The sequence below is a fragment of the Diorhabda sublineata genome, chromosome 1, assembly GCF_026230105.1.
Source record: "Diorhabda sublineata isolate icDioSubl1.1 chromosome 1, icDioSubl1.1, whole genome shotgun sequence".
Taxonomy (NCBI): Eukaryota; Metazoa; Arthropoda; class Insecta; order Coleoptera; family Chrysomelidae; genus Diorhabda; species Diorhabda sublineata.
Genome location: NC_079474.1, coordinates 42,788,293 through 42,808,785, shown reverse-complemented (window position 1 = coordinate 42,808,785; position 20,493 = coordinate 42,788,293). Strand labels below are relative to the sequence as shown.

At 31.7% G+C, this 20,493-nt stretch overlaps 1 protein-coding gene and 1 long non-coding RNA gene across 2 annotated transcripts in view; one reads left to right on the top strand and one right to left on the bottom strand.

Annotated features, from left to right (window-relative positions):
- LOC130443860 (elongation of very long chain fatty acids protein AAEL008004-like) overlaps positions 1-16,645 on the top strand; it is a 32,503-nt gene extending 15,858 nt beyond the window's left edge. The window contains exons 3-7 of the mRNA XM_056778737.1: positions 6,500-6,690; positions 7,899-7,973; positions 9,543-9,705; positions 11,333-11,469; positions 14,285-16,645. Coding sequence (XP_056634715.1) covers positions 6,500-6,690; positions 7,899-7,973; positions 9,543-9,705; positions 11,333-11,469; positions 14,285-14,593 — 875 coding nt within the window. The 3' untranslated portion in view covers positions 14,594-16,645. The remainder of the gene's footprint in view (positions 1-6,499; positions 6,691-7,898; positions 7,974-9,542; positions 9,706-11,332; positions 11,470-14,284) is intronic.
- LOC130443868 (uncharacterized) lies at positions 14,297-18,907 on the bottom strand. Its single transcript, XR_008909892.1, has 4 exons — positions 18,844-18,907; positions 17,754-17,891; positions 15,170-15,242; positions 14,297-14,421 (listed from the first exon to the last, which is right to left on the bottom strand). It is a non-coding gene; the product is annotated as an uncharacterized LOC130443868 (long non-coding RNA).
- Positions 18,908-20,493: the final 1,586 nt, after the last annotated feature.

Genomic DNA, 20,493 nt, shown 5'->3' with positions numbered 1-20,493 from the left:
GACAGGAATAGTGATAATGAGCGAAGCAGACGATAGAAAGTCAGGAATTAACTGGAACCTTTTTGAAAAACGAAGGACTTCAAATTCGCGGATGACATATATCTATTAACAACAAATAAAAATCTCATGCAAGAGAAAACTAACAGATTATATAATCATTCAACACCAGTTGGATTACACATAAACAGCAATAGATATTGCTACACAGCATACCTGATACAAAAAGAAGAGAAACAGAGCAAGTTGAAAAATTTTGCTATTTACACAGTTCAAAAGGAGGTACTAAAAACGACATCGAAACACTTTTAAGTCTCCAACAAATATCTCAAGAAGAACAAAATTATACTGTTTCATACCAATATAAAATCTATTCTATCAAATGTGGCCGAAACTTGGAAGTATAATGGAAAGATGTTCCGGAAAATTGATCAACAGCTGAAGTGAAAATGGAGATGGATAGGTCGTACACAACTGAAACTAGCAACAACAGTAACAGATGCTATCAAAAACATTTTTGATTATTCTGATTACTATGACTCGTTTCGATCAAAAAAAGCAATAAAATTAGGAAACGACATGAAAATGCAAACCAGGAATTCAATACTCTTAAGCAATCTTGGGCGAGGTCAAGTCCAACCGATAGTAATGCAACGTATTGCTTCAACGACACCATACAGAACGAAAAAACGTTTCTATATAATAATCCAAAACGCAAAAGGAATACTGTGAATCCCAGTTTACATTTCACAAAAATTACTGGATTGATTCCGTCGAATTTCTTTTTATTCCGATCGCTACAAAATTTTCTTGATGGGAGAAAAAATGAAAATTTAGATGTTGGGAATGTGTACACTAGATGTGCCCTCTGTGTATCATCAATAAAATTATGAAACCAATCATTTTAAAAGTAGTATTTGATTTTTAATTTAGTTTATTTTTAAGGTAGTCGAAGAATTTTCACTTAAGAAAATATTAATTTATGTCCCTATATGTGATCTACCATTTTGTCTCGTCGGCCATTTGTGATTCACAAAATAATACTCAAAATATGACATTGTGTACTCAATATTTGATCAAAGGAATTGGGTTACAATTCTATTACTGTAATTGACTTAAAGACATTATTAATGTATTTAAATCCGCACAATAAAACTAAAATGATCTTCAATTCATTCTAAAACTTATTTCCTAACATTTTAATAGAACTTCTAATTCCGATATAATGGCATTTCTACAGTGAAAAGATAATTAGTTGTTAATCATCATTATCATATTTGCAGAAACGACAAATAAATTGTTTGATTCACAATGATTACCACTTAGTATATTACTCAACAATTAAAACATTTAAGAATTTGCTTTGTTCACTTTTTATAATGGGTGTTGCAATAAAATTGCACGATTTATTTTAAAAAGAAAACACATTTATTTAACACATAGGGCATAGAGCCCTAGTGCAATTGAGTACAAACCCTTGCTCTTACGTCCATATATGATTCTACTACTATTCGGCGGGTTCCTTTGATTTTGGATAAATATTTTTAATGTCGTGTAAATTCTGGATTGCTACAATATCAACTTTTAGGCGGGTCTACAATTAGACGCTGATCGGGATCTAGAACTGGCCCAGTTAAAACAGAATCCGGCCATGCGGGTGGTCAATAGCTGGATGGACGTTCATGGACTGTCGCTGGTCCTGAACTAGACCGAAGTTGTCATTCTTACAATCCAGAGAATCAATAACACTAAAAAACATATAAAAAACCTTTTTCACATTTTCAGAAAACGGCCTCTCTTGGCACCACCTCAAAACAAGTAGACCTAATAAGAGAATGAATACGGAAGGCATTACAATTATGAAAATAATAACTGTTGAACCATGTTAAGGTTATTATTAAGATGTGAACAATGAGATTAAATGAAGACGCTTCAGTTAGAATGTCGTCAATCAATTATCTAATGAACGAGTCCACCACACACACCATAAAAAAACTAAAACTGCACCATCTACGAGGCCTTAGTGTCTTCAAATTTTCGAATCGTGGGAAAATGTGATTAAATTCTACCAACCGAAACTTTTATATACATTTCTTTCGTAACACATTTGCACAAAAATAATACTGCTAATAATCAAAACAATTGTTGACGACAGCTGTCAACTTTGAGAGTTTTGGCTTATGATGAGAAACAGCACTGCGTCAAATTCATTATGATACTCAGTGATAGGACACTCTTCATAAAAAAGCCATGGTCGAATAAAATGAGTTTCACTAATAATTACAGTCGTTGACATTAGCTTTCCTTTACTCGTTCACAACATCTCGACTAGTGTTTATTAATATATTTTCAGAGTAGTATAAAAAAATACATTACCAATATTTCTTAAGATGTTAACCTTGCTTAAGCAGATCAATTTTTATTTGTGTTTGGAAAAGAAAGAATAACAACCTCTTTATGGATTTCCTTGTGTACTATAATGTATTTTGTTTGTTATTTAATAAGACAGTGACACGTGATTACCATAGGAATTTCTCTCTTTTTATTATGTACACTGCAAAAAATGCAACAAAATAATTTTGTCATTACACCAATTCTTAGAATTTTTTCGAAACACCTTGTTATTATACATTCATTAAATGCAACCATGAAATTATTTTTCTGCATTCAAAAATTACGTTTCTCAACCATAGCCAGCCAGCCAGCCAGCCAGCCAGTACCCAACCCCACATACCTCTTGAAACTTTTACAAATTTGAATCTCAAATTAGATAACCCTATTAGGCAGTAACGCATTTTGAATATTAATTAACTACCCATGAATAAGGCTGCAAAATGCATATATATGTATTCATATTTTAGGATTTGTTAGATTTTTTTATTTAGTTTAAGATATAGATTTAAACGTATTTTATTTAAAAAGCAATCATACAAAATGAAAAGCAGGAAATTCTACATGAGAAATGATATCTGTGATTTTAAAAAACATTTTTTGTTGTAATTTTTTATTGAACTTTTCGCGTGCAAGCGCGTGAGCTCGATTAGTTTAACTTATGCGTATTTGATGAAATTTAATGGATACACCATTTTAAAGTACTGCCCAAAACTTTCATTTTCCACCGACATAAAAAGAGGTCTACAACCTTTTGAGACAGGAGAAAAACTACAAAATTTCAAAGCTTTTGAAAGGCCTCAAAATTTTTTGTTGGCAATCATAAATAGCATTCGTTTAATCTTTTATTCATATGAAAAAAATTACTATTTATTCATATCTTTGTAGTGTTATTCACAACAAATTAGATAATATACATACATACATATTTATATGGAATTATTAGATAATTAGATTATATAAAAAAAATGAAACAATTAGAGATTTACTGATTTCCCTAGCTTGTACTTCAATTAGGCAAACAAATTTAATGGCTCATAACTTGTTTTAAGTTTCAAACATGATTCTAACTTTTCATTTGTTAGTTGGATTTTTATTTTACTTGAACGAATACGTCGATCAGAAGATAGTCAGCACTCCAAATACCAACATCTTCACCTCACTGTGGCAATCTGGAAGACTACTTCATGCATTGAATATAAGAGGATTTACTATGAATTCTAGAATGGTTTTGTTGGTTTCGAATTGCTCAAATCTGTCAGCAAATTCATGTTTAATTTTTCTTATAAATGTGTGCTGAAGTAATTCGTGTCAACAATTATACTAGTTCTATCGGTTCAAACATTGAAAATGAAATAATTTACCACTGTGCAAGAAGAATTATTTTCTCTTCAAAACATAGGCTGGTTTTTCCACTACTAACAATTTTAGATTTAGTTTATTCAATTTCGCTGTGATATACACCATAAAGTATAGTTTTCATAACCATTTGTAGCTCTTCAGGGTGATTAATACCTTTTTCATTCATGCATGTACGAAGATATATTGAAAAATTCTTAGCCTACTATAGAACCAAACAAATTTTCAATGTCAAAATATTTTATTACCCAACATATTCTCCTCTTAATTGGATACATTTATTACAGCGAACTTGCAACGTCTCTAGACCTTAAAAAAAATGTTTCTTCTTGCTCTGCAAACCACACCTCCACAGCTTTTATTACCTCCTCGTTGGAAGAAAATTTACGACCTTTGAAATTTTTTTTCAGTTGAGGAAAGAAATGATAGTCGGACGGTGCCAAATCTGGTGAAAAGAGGGTTGTTCTAGTAATTCAAACCCTAAATCACGAATTTTTTGCATGGCAACATGAGATTTGTGGCAGGGGCAGTTGTCCTGCAAAAACAAAACACCTTTGGATATCTTTCCGCATCTTTTCTCTCTAATTTTTTCCCTTAGAGTGGTCAGTAATGTCGAATAGTAATCTCCAGTTATTGTTTTACCCTTATCCAAAAAATCAAACATGATTACTCCATGGCAATCCCAAAAAACTGAAGCAGTTTTTTGGACACAAAACTTCTTAGATCTTGGAGAACCAGAGTGTCGCCATTCCATCGATTGTTGCTTTGATTCTTGATCGTAGAAATGTACCCAAGTCTCATCCATAGTAACAATTCGGTTTAAGAAATCTATATCGTTTTCAAATCAAGCACATATCGAACGCGATGCTTCTACCCTTGCACGCTTTTGGTCAACGTTCAAACATTTGAGGATCCATTTTGCAGCAATTTTCCTCATGTCCAAATTGATGTGACCTATATGATGAATGCGTTCGTAAATATTCAGATATCCGTTTTAGCCCAATTCGACGGTCTGATAAAATCATGTCATGACTGACACTGAAACTGGCCTTCTCGATCGGTCATCATTTTCAATGGAAAATTTACCTCTTTTGAAGCTTGCAGTCCAATTTTTTACGGTAGCATATGAAGAACATTGATCACCAAGAATATTAAGCATATCTTCGTAAATCTGCTTACCTCTTAACCCTTTTAAATACAGGTACTTGATGATGGTTCGATACTACAATTTTTTAATTTATTGCGTAATTCTGGTTTACTTTTTTGACGTCAAACTTTATACTGACACTTTTAATAAGTTATTGATCTTTGCTACGGTCTAGGATAACTAAATATCAATACATCCTCTTATTTATTTTATCCAAGCACCAAGCAAAGCATTTCAACATGTTACTTTTGGAAAGCCATCGCACAAAGAAGGAGGTCGGAATACTGAGTCTCCATTCTCCATAATTCTTTGAACTAGCGATGGTAGAGTGCCTTCGACAAGATGTTATATACAATTTTAATTATCAGATTTGTAATATCAGCAAAGCGCTTCTTGGTGTATTATGAAGTGAAACTTCGTGGTTAATTTTATTCTGAAGTACCGTCGTTGCTCCATCAGTTACTATTGAAACGATTATATTTAAACTGATCCCGTTGTCTTCGAAACATTTTTGCACAGCATTTCGCTAAATCTTCTTTCTCTCTAGAGTGGTAGCAATTAGAGAAGTTCTTTTTTTGGACATTGGAAAAACGTCTAACGTAAATTTAACAAAAAGAACAGCTTGTATCGGGTCTTTGAAGTCGCCTGACTTTTCGATAGCATGTAATAAGACTGAAGAAAGTTGAATATCTTCCACATGTAGATATGATACATTTTAGCTATTCTCTCTTGTATAGTTTTAGCAGATAATGGCAAATCCTTGATCTATTTCAAGATTTTTGGTTTTTTTTTGAAATTATGAAATTACTTCAGATGCACGTTTGAAGTAATCCTTCATGTGTGTCACGGGAAAGGAGGCGAAAAGTCGCTGAAAGATAGAATCAATGCCTATCTTCGTGATAAGATTCAAAACGATTTTTGAAAATATTTTATTATAAAATCAATAGTATTTGCATATGGAACTAAAAAGGCGAATTTCATATCCAAAGAGCAGTGTGTGGCTCGCGAGCCGCCGGTTGTCGACCCTCTGCACTAGGGGGTCATTGGACTATGGAATCATTAAATGCTTCAATGTAAGACATTTTCAAGCCGAATCATTCCAAGATCTATCTTCCGATCATACCCCAATCTTTTTAACGATGCACTTCAATATAGTTCAAATACCTAAACCAAATAATAATGGTTCTAAAAACTCGAGTGAGCTAACGTCATATCGTCCAATAAGCTTATCGCGAATCCTATCCAAGGTACTCGGAAAACTGTTATTGAGTCGATCAATACTCAGACCAACAAATAATCCCTAACTATCAACTCGGTATGCAAATCCATAGAGTGGTAGAAAATATAATAAAGCGTTTGGAGAAAAAACATTTGGCTAGAGATGCAGCCAGGAACAAAAGCTTAAGTTACAGTTCCAAGATAAGTTTCCACCCTAGTGAACTCGTAAGGAACATGGAAATTTTAGAATGAATGCGTTTATTGATAAAGGAATTGTGTAAATGCGTATAAAATAATGATATACAAAAAATTTCGTTTAATTCATATCATATATTTATTTATAATATGAAATATATATTTTTAATAATAAATGTTTTTGATTTTAAGATCCGAGAACAAAAGACTGGTTCCTCGTAGGAAAACTTGGACATTTAATACTTATCCTAGTTACTTATGTGTATTTCTGTACAAAAATTGGACCGAAGTTAATGAAAAACAAGAAGCCATTTGAATTGAAGAAGACTATCCAAATATACAATTTACTACAAGTATTTGCAAGTGTATATTTATTCTACGAGGTATGTAACATAACATGTCTACAAGTATTATTTCATAATTTCTTTACTTCTCTCATTTCTACCTGTGAAATATTTCGATTGTTATTATACTTAGTCTATTCTATTCGTGGGGTTAATTAATAGACACTGTCTTTTACGTTCTCAACACCTTACACTACACTAACTTATAATACTTCACTTATCACTATCACTTTATTTAAATTCTTCGATTACTCCACTAATTCTTTCTGTTCACTACGACTATTTATTATAAACTTCGCTATAAAACTCCTTATATATGAATAAAGAATATCCCAAAGAATTCTCCAAACTTCTGGAGCATAAAGAAACATGACAAATAAATGAATAGATCTTCCTAGAAATTATTCGAAATAAACAATGTAAATAAACCGCTTGCTATAAAAAACTTGCGATCAAACAAATCCCGCAATGTATAAAATATATGCCTCTTCACCGAAATTTAAAATTCCATTTTGCGAACTTTTGGTAGCATTAATAAATATTTTATCATAATATTTCGAGGAATCAACATTAATCAAAAATAAGTTGGTGAAATCTAGCTTGACACTATATACAGACAATTCATCGGGTACATCGGAATATTCATCAACAAGCACTACATCTTCCATCAGTTATATTGGTTGGTTAGTCAAAAAACAGTTCATCAGGTACATCAGATTATAAACATTACGGCAGACAACTCTACAACTGATAGTTCACCATGCATATGAAATGATTCGTCAACAAGCACTACAAAAAATAATTCATCAGGCATGTTGAATAGTTGATCAACAAGCCCTAAAACTGGCAATTTATTAGGCACATCAGAGGATTAAGCCCTACAACAAATAGTTCGTCAGATATATCAGGTGATAATCAACGTGCAATACAGGCAAAACTTCCATCCATTTCCACTAGAGTACCATCAGTTTTAATGGTACTGGAGTACTAGTACTCGATAGAATGCTCCTTATTTTGGGTCTCTTCTGTTTTAAAATTATTTTTCTCAATAATTTTTGTAAGAAAGATAAAATATCACGTTTCGACTTTACTTTAAGTCTTTATCAAAATAAATTTTATCATTTTATTATTATTTTAAAAAATAATTAATTAATTTAATAATTAAATCAAAATAATATTGAATACCTCACGCTAGATTTTATTTATATCATATATAATAAATATAATAAAGGCTGCGTAAATTTCAGGGTCTTGCAGCTGGATGGGCAACAGATTACAATTATACGTGTCAACCACTTGTTCCAGGTGAAAAAGGAATGAGGGTAAGATATTTAGTTTATAGTTGAGACAATGTATATGCGAATAACCGTACAATTTTTGAAAAATACTAAATATCAAACTACATTAATAAAAGGCATTCATTAATTTAGATCGTAAAAAAAATCGATCCTTTCTTCTCTGTAATTGCTTTTTTCTTCCATTTTTTTAAAAACCTAAATCATCTTTAAATCAGCAAGTTCACTTGAAGGCCGATTCATAAACTTGACTTTCCGTTTGCTGTTGCCGTTGACGTTTGTTGTTACTAACTTAAAAACATTGAAATTTATGAAACAATTCATAGTTACCGTTTGCCGATAGGTCTGCCGTTCGTAGCAACTAACAAAGAGCCAATCACATCCGTTGGCATTTGTTACACGATTTTAACGTATGAAGTTAGAGCGAGATATTGGGGTCATTTCCCTTTCTGTTTGTTTGCTTATGTCTCTTTGCTTTACTTTATCTTCGTTATTTTCTATAAATACCTTACTACAAACAAACACACAAAAATATCACGAAAACAAAAAGCAGTAAACACGTCAAAAAGAATAACAAAATTTTTAGGTGAACGGCAGGAACGTCAAGTTTATGAATAGAATTTACTACGAACGGCAAACGTCACTCACGAACGTCAACAGCAACGGAAAGTTTCTAAATCGGACTATAGTTGATCGATGAAAGTCTAGATAAAAATAAAAGCCAGAATGTTTATCTCAAAAATTTGACAGAAGATAAATGGTCCTATGATTTTAAAGTGTCATTTTGAAATTTCTGTGGAATCATCTGGAGGAACCAGTGCAAAGTACTTGGTTGCTCTCTATATTTTGATTCTCTCGTTAATTTTATGTCTAATAAAGATACAAAACAATTTTTCATACAGACGTGATACGGAATCAATTTAAAAAATTATTTCATGAATTGAAATTTATATATCTGTCTGTCTTTCCTATTTTGGGAACTAGCAATTTTCAAATTTTGAGAACCAGCTGGCAAGCTCAGTGGTGGGTTCTAAGCAAAAATATGTTTCGGTAACTACAGAGCTAAACAATTGTTGAGGATCATAAATATTTTCCAAAATCGATTTTTTGTTTGGCAAATTAATTTTAGGTTTAAACAACAATAAAAATATCTGGCAATAATCGATTCATGTTGCAAAAAGTTATGACAAAAAAAATTAACTTAGCTCATATGATGCCCGGGAGAGTGAGAGAGATAGTATATCTAAAAACTGGCCTACTTGAAACTCTTGTTCTCCCGATGTTGCTAGCTAGCTCTAGTACCAATGTGAAACAGCCTTTAAATATTCATTTCTATATGGTGTTATTACCACTTATGTTAAATGATTATAAAAATTTGCTATTTACTATTCGGGTTTTTATAATTGTAATGTAAGTCTAAGATTTTTTAAAAAACACAACATATTTTGGTTCACTTCGTTTTCCTTATTAATTTGTTATTCTGTTAATACTCTGATAATTTTTTCAATAATTCGTTAAAACAAGGAAATACAGACAAACATTTTACTTTTAACGATAACGTATGAATTATTTCACTAACATTAATGTCTCTTTTAGATGGCAAAAGCTGTTTACTTCTACTTTATTTGTAAATTAGTGGAATTGTTAGATACGGTATTTTTCATTTTACGTAAAAAATATAACCAGGTGACGTACTTACATCTTTATCACCATACAATTATGCCAATGTGCGCTTGGATTGGAGTTACCTTTTTCCCAGGTAAGTGTTTAGGAGTTTCACTAACGAAACACGATTGTCTCATCAATTGTATCGCTTCAACTATTAAAATATTCAAAGGCTGAGATGTGGCTGTTAAATATCGAAACTAACGTAAATTAAAGCTACGGTTATACTGATTGATTCACAGTAGCGACAGATATTAAATTTATACCAAAAAGATTCACCATAACAACTGTCGATATTTTGCGTTTGGTGCTTGAGCAATTCTTGTTAACATCGTTAGTTTTGTTATTTAGTAACCACAACTCTCCCACACTCACCATCCAACTCTACCCTAGATAAACGAAATGAATTAAATAAGCTACATCTATAATAGCAATACTCCTATTTGTTGCTACTGCTAATGTTCAGTTAAGTTTTCTTATACTTTTTCTTCTGTATTTCTTGTATATTGGAATATAGATCGCAAGTATCCAATCTTTAGACATCTTGTTTTCATTTGTATATTGGATTCATGTCGCGTTCGTTCGGAAGGTTTTTTATTAAGGACTTTTATGATGGTTTGATTGCGACTTTCAATAGAATTTTGTAGTGAAAGCTCACGATTCAGAAGTAAATGTAAAGATCAGGTAAATATATAAACGTGAGACTCTATCAATTTACTAATTGCTTTCATCATAATGTTCGAGTCTTTACCTTTCTATTTCAATGGAATTATTCTCTAATAATCATTGTTTTGGTTTTTTATATATTGATAATCATAATTCTTCCTACCAGATAATTAAACTATATTGTAAAATCGCAGCGCTTCAAGTTTCTTGTTTGAAAACGTTTTATTCTCGATGAATAGAATTAATAAATAGGGTGGAAGCACATATCCCTTCGTTTGAGCTAACTTCATTTTGTAATTGTCTCAATTATCCCTTTAGGTTTATTTCGATCAATTTTTCGTTCTGTGAAACTATATCTAATGCTTATTCAACATGAAAAAAGATTAGATAAAGTTTAGAAATTGATTAGATTCCTTTTTTAAAAATTTGTTCAAATACTGTTTAAATACTGAGTACTGTATCTGCTGCCTTATTTGATTGATTCTCAGCTTTTCCTCTGAACCTTACTTCAAGAATTCTAGAATAAAACTTGCCACGAACGTCGATTACAGATATACTTCGGTAGTTTCTACATCCACTGTGGTCACTTTTCTTATAAATAGTCCCTACACTAATATAGAAGCCCTCGGTCCTTTTTTGTATCAATTTCCGTTTTCAATGTTTGTACTTTCATGAAAAGTTCTATGGATCTGCTATACATTTACTCAGTTCGTGTATGATGTTATCACTGACTTTAAATTTACTATGTTAAACTTTTCTTAGTGTCATCTACTTCCCCGATCCATTAACGTTAAAAGTTCGATATAAGCGACAATTATAGGTGGAACGCACGTCTTGAGTGCCGTAGGCTCAAAATATGACGGTTAGTTAAAAACATGCAGAACTGAAAGAATATTTAAAGAATATTTAGCATTGATTGGACTAGACTTTAATTAATATGGATTCCAGTGATTTTACAGTTGCATTTTTAAGAAAACTTCCTCTATAATTTCACTTTTGGGATTATACAAGTGACTTGCTTCGTCCACGTCAATCAATTGTTTTATCTTTTTCAGGTGGTCATGGAACCCTTTTAGGACTCATAAATTGTTTTATTCATGTGATAATGTACGTCTACTACTTTCTTTCCTCACTAGGTCCACAATACCAACCATATCTATGGTGGAAAAAATATGTTACAAAACTACAAATGGTGAGTTATCAAAGTTCAAGGTTATTAAAGTTTTTTAAGATCTTTCGAGTATAATTGCATGATTTCAGATGAATTGTAATTTGATTTATCAATAGATATGATGCTTATACACACTATTTACACTACCACTACACCAACACTTACAATTACACTGCCTGACACGCGTTTCGATAAACGAGTTATCGCCTTCAGAGACTGAAGGTAAACTATCTTAGTTTGCTGAAGATGAACTACTTCACTTTACTCAAGGCAAATTACATTACTTTACCTTAATTACGTCATTAATTTTTGTGAAAAATTTCTTAATTTCAATAAGTATATAATTTCGTAAATCTTATTTTTGCAAAAAAATTTGAATTCTGTACTTTCATCAAATGAAATTTGAAGATTGAATTCTCAAAACTGACATATGAATTTCGTTTAGTTGTGGTTTCAATTCAACTTCAATAAAACAATCTGGGTCGATCCAATTATGTTAATATATAATCAATAATAATTAGTGATTTAATATTATTATATTCCAACATTGATAGTAAATATTGGAAATTTTTGGGTACGTACCATCGCTCTTAGCATACCTTCAAGCGAATTTTAATAATCGTGTTTTATACATGGTTTAACGTATTTTTTTAATTCGTGACTGAATGGGATCGATTTCCAAAAAAGCTTCCAATTTTTTCTGTCGTAAACGGCATTCTATTTCAATTGATTGCCCCTCATCGTCTTCATTATATTATCAATCCAATATTTTTTGCTCGCTTTCAATTTATTATAATATAATTCAATTATCTTCATTTAAATTTCTATCGTTGATTATACAAATTTTCCTATTGGTATAGGACGTTAAGAATACCGTAGATAGCTCTAACAACGTATTCTTCCGTTTTGGGAATTACTAAAGTACCACAAATATATTAAAGCTTCTCTCCAGTCGTATTATTAAATTTTTTGGATGTATAATCTGGAGTGATAATAAAGAATAGCTTCTACTGCTAGGAAAGACTAGAGAATCTCAGGTGAAACTGATATCATCTGGTTTGAACAGAGCTGTATTACAAATATTGAATCTACGAATAGACTAACCCCAAACTAAAGATAAAAGAAAGAAAGACGCTCAATTGACATATTTTGGAATAACAAACGTTAAACGACGTCCGATCTATGATGATAATTTGATTTTGATACATTTTAATGCTCAACAAAGGAGTACACTCTACATAACACCTGTTTCTAAATCTTCTTGATTTCGGGTCTCTTCTGTTTCAAAATCAGTTTTTTTAATAATTTTTGAGTGATAGACGTTTCGACTTTTCTTTAAGTTCTTATCAAAATAGTATTCTTTTATCGATTATTGTTAAGTTGTCTCACCATAGAGACATCACTATGCCGTCTTTACTATTTCTGTTTTTGTTGAGAATTACTATTAAATATTGGCTATTCCCTACTCTTTTATCATCTATGCTTAAAACTTGAACGTCTCCGTTACACACTGGCAGGTATAATTCTTCCAATATCAATTGCAGATTATAAAAACCCTTGCTGACAATTTTGTTTGGTTAGGCGTAGATACATCATTTTATAAATTTATTATTTTTATAAATACTTTTAAAAATGTGTATATCTTATGCGAGAGAATATTCGTTAAAAAGCATTCGAATCATTATAAATTTGACGGCATTATACGCCGTTATTTAGACAGATGCACTTAATTGTAGTACTACTTGGAACTTGGAAAAAATAATTATTATACCTCTTTAACTTGCTACAACTGAATATTAAATTATAAAACGTAAACAGACAAGTAAAATGTACCTGCCTGTAAGGGAGTTTGGTTTAAATAGAGTATCAGATGTGAACTGAGCCCTTTTAGTACACCATTCGTCTATTAGAGCTTCGATAGTCTTTTATCTTTAATTTTGTCGCCCGAAATATCCTTGACGATTCGGTTATTGCCAGCCGTTAATTCAGTTTTTTGTATTTGGAACCACATGCTGACAAAATTTGACGCAATGTTTCTAAACTGGTATAATTGTATTCTGAATAATCTGCTACCTTTTGCTGTATTACTTCTAATATCGCCTATTCTCCTTATATAAACTTGTGTTACGTATAAAGTCTTGAGTAGCTTTGTCAACTGATTTCAGTTTTTCGGTTCTGTGAATGATTCGCAGCAACCTCCTTTCGTGAATACTCGATAAATGGAAAATTTATTTACTCTAGTTAATTCAGCAATTCTTATTATGATTGCGTTATCAGATTGCTGAATATTTTCCTTTTTTAAACATTCGAATATATTTAAAATAACTTGCTGTGTTTGTATATCTAAATCTTTATTATTAAATTCATACCTGTCCTTATTATCACTACAATTTGCAAATTCATTGTCTTCATTCGTCCTATTTCTATTGGCCGACAGCTTCGGCCAATAGAAATGCATTTGTGTTTACGATTCGATGTTTTCATTGGTAAACAATGGAGATGATGAGTCCACGTGGACTGACGGGGAGTAAACATTGGTCTTCTGCAATTGATATTGAAAGAACTATACCTTTTCAGACTTATATTATTGGTTTAGTTTTATGACAACATGTACGAAATCGTCTCGAAAAAAGGATTTCATTGCAGATAAAATGTTTTAAAAAAGTTGGGATAAGCTACGCAATGGTTTTCTGATTAGATTCTTAGTTGCTTCAAATGAAATACTTTTGTTTCCGAGTTGATCGTCAATTTATTCAATTCTATCAAATCCTTCTTTTGTGAGGGTTTGATTACCCTTATTATTTTTTAATATGATGAAATATTTATTTTTTTTCAGATTCAATTCTGCATCGTTTTCTGGCACAACTTCCAAGTACTGTTCAAATCTTGCGACTACCCAAAATTTTTGAATATCCTTCTCGCCAGTCAAGCCGCTTACTTCCTGTACCTTTTCGGCTGCTTCTACGTGAATAGCTACATAAAAAATAAGAAATCCAAGTTAGATCACGAAGTAATGACTAATAGAGTTAGTAGGAACGGCTTACAAAACGGACAAATCAAAAACAATTCCACAACAAACGGTCACTTGGTGAACGATTTTACTTCGGTGGACCCTTTCAAAACCAGTAAAACGAAAGCTAATTAGATAGGACATTTATCCTTTCTCTTAATGTATATGTGTACAAAGGCTTTTTGAAAAAGGTGTACAGTAAACATAGACTTCATTTTTATAAATCTGTTGTAACTAATTATAGAGGGATTTTATGTTATTATAGAATCTAAAAATTATGATTGGATTAAAAGTTAAAATATAAATTATACGTATTATATATTTAATATGAGATGAAATTTTTTGACAGAGTTGGAAATACAAATTTCTGAATATTATTCTCACTCATATTGACTTTTTCGACTTTTATATGGATTTGATTGACGTACTTTGATTCTTGATGTGACTGATTCTGACTACGTGTTCATTACACTTTTTTCTATTTCAAAACCTTAGTCTACGTCTTATGTGACATTGTTCGTGTCAGCTACAATTCAATTGCTAAAAATCTTATTTCTCTTAAATACTGGTTTTAGACTTAATACACTCGTAGGACTGTTTCAAATCATATCGAAGAAGGAACATAATGAGGAAATTAATTGTTTCTTAATTTCGACATTTGAATTATAAAAATATACACACAACATTTTTTTGTATTCATTATACACTTACGGCATATAAATTTGTGTAAGAAATGGGACGTAATTATCATCCGATTCGCAGCTGATGAAGCAGAAAACTCCAACTATAAAGTGAACAGGAATTATATCAAAGAATAGCAGTAATGGACGTATGTTTATATGGGACGTAAACTCGACTCTAAAGGCTCTCAACAGTTGGGATCATGCATTTATTTCATATAAAACTTTTGTCAAATTTAATTTTGATCAGTGCTTTTCCGCTTTTTGTTTGCCCTGACTAAGATTTGCGCTGATGCAGGAAGCAAAAAAAAATTAACCTCACATTTTCATACCTAAAAACTAACAAACAATTATAAAAGGTACAAGATAAAACATCCTTTCAAAGTTATCGAATTGCAACGATCTGCTTCACAACAAATTACTGTAGGCTGACAATAAAAATTAAATCATAAAATTTCCACCCAAATCAAAATGGAGTCCAGATATTAAAGTTTATGGAAAAATCTGCATAAGCTATTTAATAAATTCAACTAAATAGATGATAGAACTTCTGCATCTAGTCCCAGAGCTGGCTACATAAAACAGCATCGATGAGGTACACGACGTTAGGGGTTGGAAACGGAGGGTCCGTAATTAGAACATCACCAAACGGCATTTCTAGCACTCTGTACAGGTCGGATATGAAAATACCCGCCGGTTTTCCCGGGCGAAAAAATGGGCTGGAAAACCTCATATGGTACACGAGTAAAAACTGTTGGATCGTGGGGTCCGAACCTCAAATAAGAACGCTGTAATAACGCCAGAAGTGACCAAAAGTGCCGGAAAATTGGTCCGAAAAACCCGATATAGTACACGAGTGAAACCTTGTGGAACGTGAGGTCGGACTCTCGACTAATAGCAGTGTAATAGTGCCAGAAGTTTTGCAGGTCGGGAAACCCTCTCCAGAAGCGACCGAAAGTGCCGGAAAATTCATCCGAAAAACCTCACGTGGTACACGCATCTGCGCTCTCTCCCTCTCTCTCTCTCTTCGAGGTCAGATGATTAGGTTAGGTCAAGCCGATGTCAAAAATTTTGACCTGCTCGGGTAAAAATTTTTAGGGTGGGTCGTACAGAGAGGGTCATTCTCTATCTGTGAAAGGCTACGGCAATTAAAAGTTTTCGCTCATAACCTTAGTTTCTTTGCGAATCAATAATGGATTTTTTGTTTTAAACACAACATTTTGAATTTGTTATCTAAGAAATTTTATTCAATTATATATTGTTAATACAGCTCAAATCGAATCCTTATATTATTATATTGCGTGCAAAAAATGTAGCAATGAATTAAAAATGAAATGGGCGCGTTAAATGAGCGAACACGTGAACGGATTTGTGAGAATCGAGCATCATCTTACCCCAACCAACAATATAAACATTACTGAATGACTTTTCGCAGACATTTTAAAAAGAAGTTCATGAAAATCGATTAATAATTAGCGCTGTAAATGAATTAACAAAAATTAACATTTTCGCGGCATGAAATCACGCGCGTGGAAAAAAAATTGTATTTCAGCGAGTTTTCATCGTTTTGGATAGCGCAAACAAATAGTTTCAAATAACAAAATTAAATCCTCATTCTGTGAGAAATTTAAGACATCTTGTCAACACTCTATAAACCTTAACATAAACAGGATGTTTATGTTAAGGCGCTGGAATTTATTGGGTTGCGCCGTTATGACACTCATTGCGACATTAGTTACCTATGTGAAACTCATTACAAAAAATAAATTATGAATTTCAAATGTTGGTTAATATTGTAGATATTTGAAGTATATATTTGATTTTTAGATAATCAATAAAGTTCTTATCAAGATTTTTCGTTATTTATTGAAAACCACAGTTTTAAGCATTATCTTTTAGAAAATTTAGTTTGTAATAGTTTTCCAAGGTGGATGATAATATTTGGATAATTGTTAGAGTTTTAATTTTTCTTTAAATATAATTTGATTTATTAATACAAATCAATCTGATTTCTGAAATTTCTAAGAGATATTTTTCCTTTACTTTCCTCTATACCTATAAGTATAATTTCGAAATTATACCTATATAGATGCAAATATTTAATTAATCATGGACACGAGCTTAGAGCAAAAGTACTTCACATACGAGTATTACACAATATTTTATCAACGACTACACTAAAATAGTTTTTTTATGTGATAATTGTGTAAAGTAGCTTTTTTCGACAAAAATTAAATATTGTATGACCCGCAGGAGAATGTGACAATCACATGAGTCGAAAAAAGTCCTTTACACACGATTTGCATATAATATTTTTTCTACTAACGAAAATTTTATCAAAATACACAAGGTTAATGGTAATTTTCTTCATGCACTAGTACGGTAAGTAAATTTAATTTTTTGTTAGAAGAAATTATAACGCTTTCATTAATTCTTTATAAAATATATGATATATTTATTAATATTTTCAACATTTTAATCATGATTAGGATGAATTAACAAAACAACAGACGAATTCAGTTATTAACAAGACTTATATTGAAGGTACAATTTTTGTAGTTATTAACTTTGTCAACTCTTCTCTTCGGCATGCATAAACTAACATAAAAACTTACTATCAAATTATTATTGTGTGTGAGTGAGACTGTATAAGCACAAAAATGCGAATTCCTACTTAGTACGTGGGACTCTACAGGTACATAGTTCAAAAATACAGATTACTACTTGTACACGGGACTTTATAGGCACAAAACCTAAAAATACAAATTCCTATTTAGTACGTGGACTGTATAGACGCAAATTACAAAAATGAGGATTGCTACTTAGTACGTGGGCCTGCACACAAAACTGAAAATTGTAAATTACCACTTAGTACGTGGGACTGTACAGGTACATAGTTCAAAAATACAGATTACTACTAGTACACGGGACTTTATAGGCACAAAACCTAAAAATACAAATTCCTATTTAGTACGTGGGACTGTATAGACGCAAATTACGAAAATGAGGATTGCTACTTAGTACGTGGGTCTGTACACAAAACTGAAAATTGTAAATTACCACTTAGTACGTGGGACTGTATAGGCACAAAACTCAAAAATGCGAAGATACAAACTGCAAAAATGTGTAGATACATCAGTCTCATGTACCATTCAAACTTCAAATAAACAATATGAAATATATATGTTCTTTGGTAGACTGTGAGCGGTACCTCCATGAACAATTGTTTCAAGAAGCTGGATTTCTATTGGTGTCTCAATATCCAGATTCCGCTGTTTTCGAAGAAAATTGCTAGTGCATACCAGGGATATGGACATAGGAAGAATGTCGATTCCAAAAATATATGAACACATAACAGTTTTTATGAGGATATTTGCTCACTTTTATTTTTTCAAATAAATAAAATTATAACCTATTTATAGCTTAATTTGTACATATACTTATTTTGATAAAAACCGAAAGCAATTTCTATTAAAGAGTCATTACAAATATAAGACATCCGAAATCAAAACAATTAATCCACAAAAAAGATCTCAGGAGTGGCAAATTGATAGTTATTACCTATTAGTAATTACTTATTCGGCAAATATACAGATATTACTTTATGCATCAGTTATGTAACAAAAAGTTGGTACTAATATAGTGGCCGAGGTTACAACTTAAATCATAATTTTACTTTGATTCATCATCAAAAGTAGCACTTACCTAGTAAAAAATTTATGAATAACAATTTCATCTATATATATCTTAATAATAGTGTTTATAATGGATTTTATATGTAAACTCCGAAGAATATTATAACAGAAAATTAGCACAGGATTTGTAACAAATGATTAATCTTCTATTATCCGATATTTTTGTCTAATCATCATTCACAAGCAACTAGTTAATTTGAACTATTTGACCCTTAAAGCATTCCAACAAACAATAATACATCATAGCTGACTATATAAAAAGTAATGTAAAGTAAAAATGTTTAAAAAAAGATCAAAGATCAAATACGTAGTTTGTAACGAATGGAAAAGTACAATACACCCTTACCGCGCCAAAATAAACACGTCACAAACTATGTCTATTGAAGGAGCTTGTAGAAAAAAGTTGAGGATTTTTGAAATTTGTCACAAGGAAAACCGTAATATTTAATTCCGAAAATTTCAAATGCCACCACAATAAATGGAAATACTTTTTTTCAAATACGTCAATAAAACATGTCTTGACATTTAACCCTTTTGTTACTATAAAATTTTGATTTTGATAACGGTAGCTCGTTACTATTAGCAGTGTAAATAGAAGTAGGTACTTCTACTATCGCCGAGATCGTCGCTAATGAGTAAAATACACGAAAATCTATAACTCCCGTTGGTTTTCCTCATTTCTTCAAGAAGTATTTACCACTTATAAGTTCTAAAAAAGAGTGCAGGACGCGATTTATGAGAACATCAAGATTTAGACAGTTTCCTAGCAATGATTCGACTACGATCACTTCTAAAAATGTAAAATAAACTTTAGATCAATATGATTTGTAAATAACGATTCAATATAATCACACTCATAGATTTCTTACTTCTACAGAAGGTTTCCCATTAGTCATATCTGTTTCTAATTCTATGGAGAATTCAATAACTTTACTCTATTTTAGTTATTCTCTCTTTTATTATTAATGTGGCAGTACGTTTTTATAATAAATAGTGTGAAGTGCGAAATATGAAATTCGTTTATTGTTAAGACATTAATGAAAACAAACCGTTGCAGCAAGGAAAATATGAAAAATTGTAGAGAAAGACATAGTTTATGAACGAAGAACACAGCATTGTCTTCATTCGTCTTAATGGTGGAGATTTGACGCTCGAAGATCGTTTGCGCTCAGGTCGTCCACCGCGCGGGATACTGGGGTTACAAGGAAAGTAGTAGAAAACCAACATAGTACCAGCATTTGTCAATTATTGGATCTTCTAAATATACCAGTTGTCGCCACATAAAAAGCATCTAAGAAAGTTGTCGAACCAATATAAACAGCTTCTTGTCCTAACGACACATTGTTACTTGCAATGGATAATTGTTTTTTCTAAATAAGAAGGAAAATCAATGGTTAGACAAAGGACAATTACCAGAAGCCGTCGCGAAGAGAAGTCGAGTCGAGCGGGAAGTCTTTTCCTACCACATCCAACATTTAGTCCAGACATTGAACCGTTAGACTACTATTTATTCTATTAATTCTTGCGTGAGAAATATTTGAAAAAGATTATGCGAATGCAATGCGACAATTTTTTGCATCTAAACTAACACAATGGTTTTACCAAAGTCTCAAAGAACTTGCTGAACGGTGGGTTGAGGCCATCGAATACGATGGGCTAT